Source organism: Babylonia areolata, chromosome 10 (genome assembly GCF_041734735.1).
Source record: "Babylonia areolata isolate BAREFJ2019XMU chromosome 10, ASM4173473v1, whole genome shotgun sequence".
Lineage (NCBI taxonomy): Eukaryota > Metazoa > Mollusca > Gastropoda > Neogastropoda > Buccinidae > Babylonia > Babylonia areolata.
Window position 1 is genome coordinate 43,332,625 of NC_134885.1, and position 5,919 is coordinate 43,338,543.

The 5,919-nt window shown below is 49.4% G+C and overlaps 1 protein-coding gene across 1 annotated transcript in view; it reads left to right on the top strand.

The window, feature by feature from the left end:
• Positions 1-931: 931 nt before the first annotated feature.
• Positions 932-5,919, top strand: part of LOC143286375 (serine/arginine-rich splicing factor 7-like) — a 10,832-nt gene continuing 5,844 nt past the window's right edge. The window contains exons 1-2 of the mRNA XM_076593915.1: positions 932-1,281; positions 1,902-2,081. Of these exons, the coding sequence (XP_076450030.1) occupies positions 932-1,281; positions 1,902-2,081 (530 nt within the window). The remainder of the gene's footprint in view (positions 1,282-1,901; positions 2,082-5,919) is intronic.

Below are 5,919 nucleotides of genomic sequence, written 5' to 3' on the forward strand. Positions count from 1 at the left end.
CACAAGCAACGCATCAAACTGTCTCTTTCAACCTCACCAGGTGACGCATCAAACTGTCTTTCAACCTCACCAAGTGACGCATCAAACTGTCTCTTTCAACCTCACCAGGTGACGCATCAAACTGTCTCTTTCAACCTCACCAGGTGACGCATCAAACTGTCTCCTTCAACCTCACCAAGTGACGCATCAAACTGTCTCCTTCAACCTCACCAGGTGACGCATCAAACTGTCTCCTTCAACCTCACCAGGTGACGCATCAAACTGTCTCTCTCAACATTACCAGGTGACGCATCAAACTGTCTTTCGTCCTGACAAGTGACGCATCAGACTGTCTGTTGTCCTGACAAGTGACGCATCAGACTGTCTGTTGTCCTGACAAGTGACGCATCAGACTGTCTTTCGTCCTGACAAGTGACGCATCAGACTGTCTTTCGTCGTGACAAGTGACGCATCAAGCTGTCTTTCGTCCTGACAAGTGACGCATCAGACTGTCTGTCGTCCTGACAAGTGACGCATCAGACTGTCTTTCGTCCTGACAAGTGACGCATCAGACTGTCTTTTGTCCTGACAAGTGACGCATCAAACTGTCTTTCGTCCTGACCAAGTGACGCATCAAACTGTCTCTCTCAACATTACCAGGTGACGCATCAGACTGTTGTTTTCGTCCTGGCAAGTGACACATCAAACTGTCTTTCGTCCTCACCAAGTGACGCATCAAACTGTCTTTTGTCCTGGCAAGTGACGCATCAAACTGTCTTTCGTCCTGGCAAGTGACGCATCAAACTGTCTTTCGTCCTGGCAAGTGACGCATCAGACTCAAACACAGACTCTTGGAGCGTGTCAATCCAGGCTGTCTGTACAACCACCCCCAGGTCCCCCGCACCCCCCACACCTCTCTCTCTCACTCTCTATCTTTCTCTCACTCATCATGATGAGGAGCCGCTCCCGTTCTCCCACCTCCACCACCACCACCCCCTCCCTCTCCCCCTCTAGATCGCCCTCCCCCTCCCCCTCCCTGTCTCGCTCCCCGAGCCCCCCTGCCAGGCGACGGGTGGAGAGAGTGAGCAGTGAGGGGCAGTGGCGGGAGGGGGGTGGGGAGGGGCGGAGGGTGCACGTGGGCAGCCTGGCGGCGGGGACGTCGCCCCGGGAACTGCAGCGGAGGTTCCGGCAGTTCGGGGAGGTGGTGGAGGTGTGGGTGGCCCGCACACAGCCCTGCTTTGCCTTCGTCGTCTTCCGCCACAAGGAGGACGCATGGAGAGCTGTGCAGGCCATGGATGGACAGTGAGTGCTGGGGGGAGGTGGGGGTAGGGGGGGGGGGGGGGGGGGGCGGAGGATGGGGGGGGGGGGGGTTATTGTGTTGTTGTAGTGTGTTGTTGATTTTAATGTCGTGTTCGGTTGCAGTGTTGTGATGTGTTGGTGTGTTGCGTTTTTGTGATGTGTTGGTGTGTTGCGTTGTTGTTGTGATGTGTTGGTGTGTTGCAGTGTTGTGATGTGTTGGTGTGTTGCAGTGTTGTGATGTGTTGGTGTGTTGCAGTGTTGTGATGTGTTGGTGTGTTGCGTTGTTGTGATGTGTTGGTGTGTTGCGTTGTTGTGATGTGTTGGTGTGTTGCGTTGTTGTTGTGATGTGTTGGTGTGTTGCGTTGTTGTTGTGATGTGTTGGTGTGTTGCGTTTTTGTGTTCCATCGCGATGGATTGTTATTGTGTTGTCTTGTTGTTGTGTTGCTGTTGCTCTCGTTGCTGTTATTGTAGTTGTATACTACCCTCCCTCCCAACACTGACAATGGCTTCTTCACTGACCAACACTCACACACACACACACACACACACACACACACACACACACAGCACGCTGTCACTGAACGGTTTCTGTCCCCCCACGCCCCCCACACCCCCCACCCCAGGACGCTCAACAGTCGCAGGATGCGGGTGACTGTGGCCCGTCCCCGCACCAAGGGCACCCGGAGTGGCGGCGCCTTCAACCCCTACCTGCGCTGCTACCAGTGCGGCAAGATGGGCCACTTCTCCAGGGTCTGCAGGGCGCACCAGTGGAGCCACGCCCCTTCCGCTTCCAGGCACCGGGGGTAGGTGTGCTCCTGATTCCCATTCTGATTCTGATTCCGGTTCTGATTCTGATTCCGGTTCTGATTCTGATTCTAATTCTCATTCTGATTCCGGTTCTGATTCCAATTATTCTGATTCTGATTCCGTTTCTGATTCTGATTCTATTCTTCTTCTTCTTCATCATCTTCTTCTTCCTTCTTTTGGTTCCGGTTCTGGTTCTTGTTCTTCTTTTCTTCTTCTTCTCTGTGAAGTCATTGGAGCGCCGCTCAGAACTGCTCACCAGGTTCCTCAAGCACTGTGGGTTGTGTGTCACGGCCTGGGTCTCTGCACAGGGTTTTCCTGTCCATTCTGCAGTGTTGTCACTGTGCATTGTGCAGTGTTGTCACTGTCCATTCTGCAATGTTTTCCATTGTGCAGTGTTGTCACTGTCCATTCTGCAATGTTTTCCATTGTGCAGTGTTGTCACTGTCCATTGTGCAGTGTTGTCACTGTCCATTGTGCAGTGTTGTCACTGTCCATTGTGCAGTGTTGTCACTGTCCATTCTGCAATGTTTTCCATTGTGCAGTGTTGTCACTGTCCATTGTGCAGTGTTGTCACTGTGCATTCTGCAATGTTGTCCATTGTGCAGTGTTGTCCATTCTGCAGTGTGGTCACTGTCCATTCCGCAGTGTGGTCACTGTCCATTCCGCAGTGTGGTCACTGTCCATTCTGCAGTGTTGTCACTGTCCATTGTGCAGTGTTGTCACTGTCCATTGTGCAGTGTTGTCCATTGTGCAGTGTTGTCACTGTCCATTCTGCAATGTTGTCCATTCTGCAGTGTGGTCACTGTCCATTCCGCAGTGTGGTCACTGTCCATTCTGCAGTGTGGTCACTGTCCATTCTGCAATGTTGTCCATTCTGCAGTGTGGTCACTGTCCATTCCGCAGTGTGGTCACTGTCCATTCTGCAGTGTGGTCACTGTCCATTCCGCAGTGTGGTCACTGTCCATTGTGCAGTGTTGTCACTGTCCATTGTGCAGTGTTGTCACTGTCCATTGTGCAGTGTTGTCACTGTGCATTCTGCAATGTTGTCCATTGTGCAGTGTTGTCCATTCTGCAGTGTGGTCACTGTCCATTCCGCAGTGTGGTCACTGTCCATTCCGCAGTGTGGTCACTGTCCATTCCGCAGTGTGGTCACTGTCCATTCTGCAGTGTGGTCACTGTCCATTCTGCAGTGTGGTCACTGTCCATTGTGCAGTGTGGTCACTGTCCATTCTGCAGTGTGGTCACTGTCCATTGTGCAGTGTTGTCCATTGTGTAGTGTTGTCCATTGTGCAGTGTGGTCACTGTCCATTCTGCAGTGTGGTCACTGTCCATTCAACAGTGGTATCTGTACAGTACACACATTGACCTGGTCGCTTCGACTGGATCGTTCGAAATTACCCATACCTTCCCTACTGTCTTCCTCTCCGCCCCCCTCCCTCCCTCCGTCCGTGGAGGACTGTTACAGCAAGGTCATTGAGTGTTGTACGGTGTGCGTCACAACAGATCTGTAATAGGTTGTTGTATGGTGTGAGTCACAACAGATCTGTCACAGGGTGTTGTATGGTGTGAGTCACAACAGATCTGTCACTGGGTGTTGTATGGTGTGAGTCACAACAGATCTGTCATTGGGTGTTGTATGGTGTGAGTCACAACAGATCTGTCACAGGGTGTTGTATGGTGTGAGTCACAACAGATCTGTCATTGAGTGTTGTACGGTGTGAGTCACAACAGATCTGTCACAGGGTGTTGTATGGTGTGAGTCACAACAGATCTGTCATTGAGTGTTGTATGGTGTGAGTCACAACAGATCTGTCACAGGGTGTTGTATGGTGTGAGTCACAACAGATCTGTCATTGAGTGTTGTACGGTGTGAGTCACAACAGATCTGTCACAGGGTGTTGTATGGTGTGAGTCACAACAGATCTGTCACTGAGTGTTGTATGGTGTGAGTCACAACAGATCTGTCACAGGGTGTTGTATGGTGTGAGTCACAACAGATCTGTCACAGGGTGTTGTATGGTGTGAGTCACAACAGATCTGTCATTGAGTGTTGTATGGTGTGAGTCACAACAGATCTGTCATTGAGTGTTGTATGGTGTGAGTCACAACAGATCTGTCATTGAGTGTTGTATGGTGTGAGTCACAACAGATCTGTCATTGAGTGTTGTATGGTGTGAGTCACAACAGATCTGTCATTGAGTGTTGTATGGTGTGAGTCACAACAGATCACTGAGTGTTGTATGGTGTGAGTCACAACAGATCTGTCATTGAGTGTTGTATGGTGTGAGTCACAACAGATCTGTCATTGAGTGTTGTATGGTGTGAGTCACAACAGATCTGTCATTGAGTGTTGTATGGTGTGAGTCACAACAGATCTGTCATTGAGTGTTGTATGGTGTGAGTCACAACAGATCACTGAGTGTTGTATGGTGTGAGTCACAACAGATCACTGAGTGTTGTATGGTGTGAGTCACAACAGATCTGTCATAGGGTGTTGTATGGTGTGAGTCACAACAGATCACAGTGTGTTGTATGGTGTGAGTCACAACAGAACACAGTGTGTTGTATGGTGTGAGTCACAACAGATCTGTCACAGGGTGTTGTATGGTGTGAGTCACAACAGATCTGTCATTGAGTGTTGTATGGTGTGAGTCACAACAGATCTGTCATTGAGTGTTGTATGGTGTGAGTCACAACAGATCTGTCATAGGGTGTTGTATGGTGTGAGTCACAACAGATCTGTCATAGGGTGTTGTACGGTGTGAGTCACAACAGATCTGTCATTGAGTGTTGTATGGTGTGAGTCACAACAGATCTGTCACAGGGTGTTGTACGGTGTGAGTCACAACAGATCTGTCATAGGGTGTTGTATGGTGTGAGTCACAACAGATCTGTCATTGAGTGTTGTATGGTGTGAGTCACAACAGAACACAGTGTGTTGTACAGTGTGAGTCACAACAAATCTGTCATAGAGTGTTGTACGGTGTGAGTCACAACAGATCTGACACAGGGTGTTGTATGGTGTGAGTCACAACAGAACACAGTGTGTTGTACGGTGTGAGTCACAACAGATCTGTCATTGGGTGTTGTACGGTGTGCGTCACAACAGATCTGTCATAGGGTGTTGTATGGTGTGAGTCACAACAGATCTGTCACTGGGTGTTGTACGGTGTGAGTCACAACAGATCTGTCACAGGGTGTTGTATGGTGTGAGTCACAACAGATCATTGAGTGTTGTATGGTGTGAGTCACAACAAATCTGACACTGGGTGTTGTATGGTGTGAGTCACAACAGATCTGTCATAGGGTGTTGTATGGTGTGAGTCACAACAGATCACAGAGTGTTGTATGGTGTGAGTCACAACAGATCTGTCATAGGGTGTTGTATGGTGTGAGTCACAACAGATCTGTCATTGAGTGTTGTATGGTGTGAGTCACAACAGATCTGTCATAGGGTGTTGTATGGTGTGAGTCACAACAGATCTGTCATTGAGTGTTGTATGGTGTGAGTCACAACAGATCTGTCACAGGGTGTTGTATGGTGTGAGTCACAACAGATCTGTCACAGGGTGTTGTATGGTGTGAGTCACAACAGATCTGTCATAGGGTGTTGTATGGTGTGAGTCACAACAGATCTGTCATTGAGTGTTGTATGGTGTGAGTCACAACAGATCTGTCATTGAGTGTTGTATGGTGTGAGTCACAACAGATCTGTCATTGAGTGTTGTACGGTGTGAGTCACAACAGATCTGTCATTGAGTGTTGTATGGTGTGAGTCACAACAGATCTGTCACAGGGTGTTGTATGGTGTGAGTCACAACAGATCTGTCATAG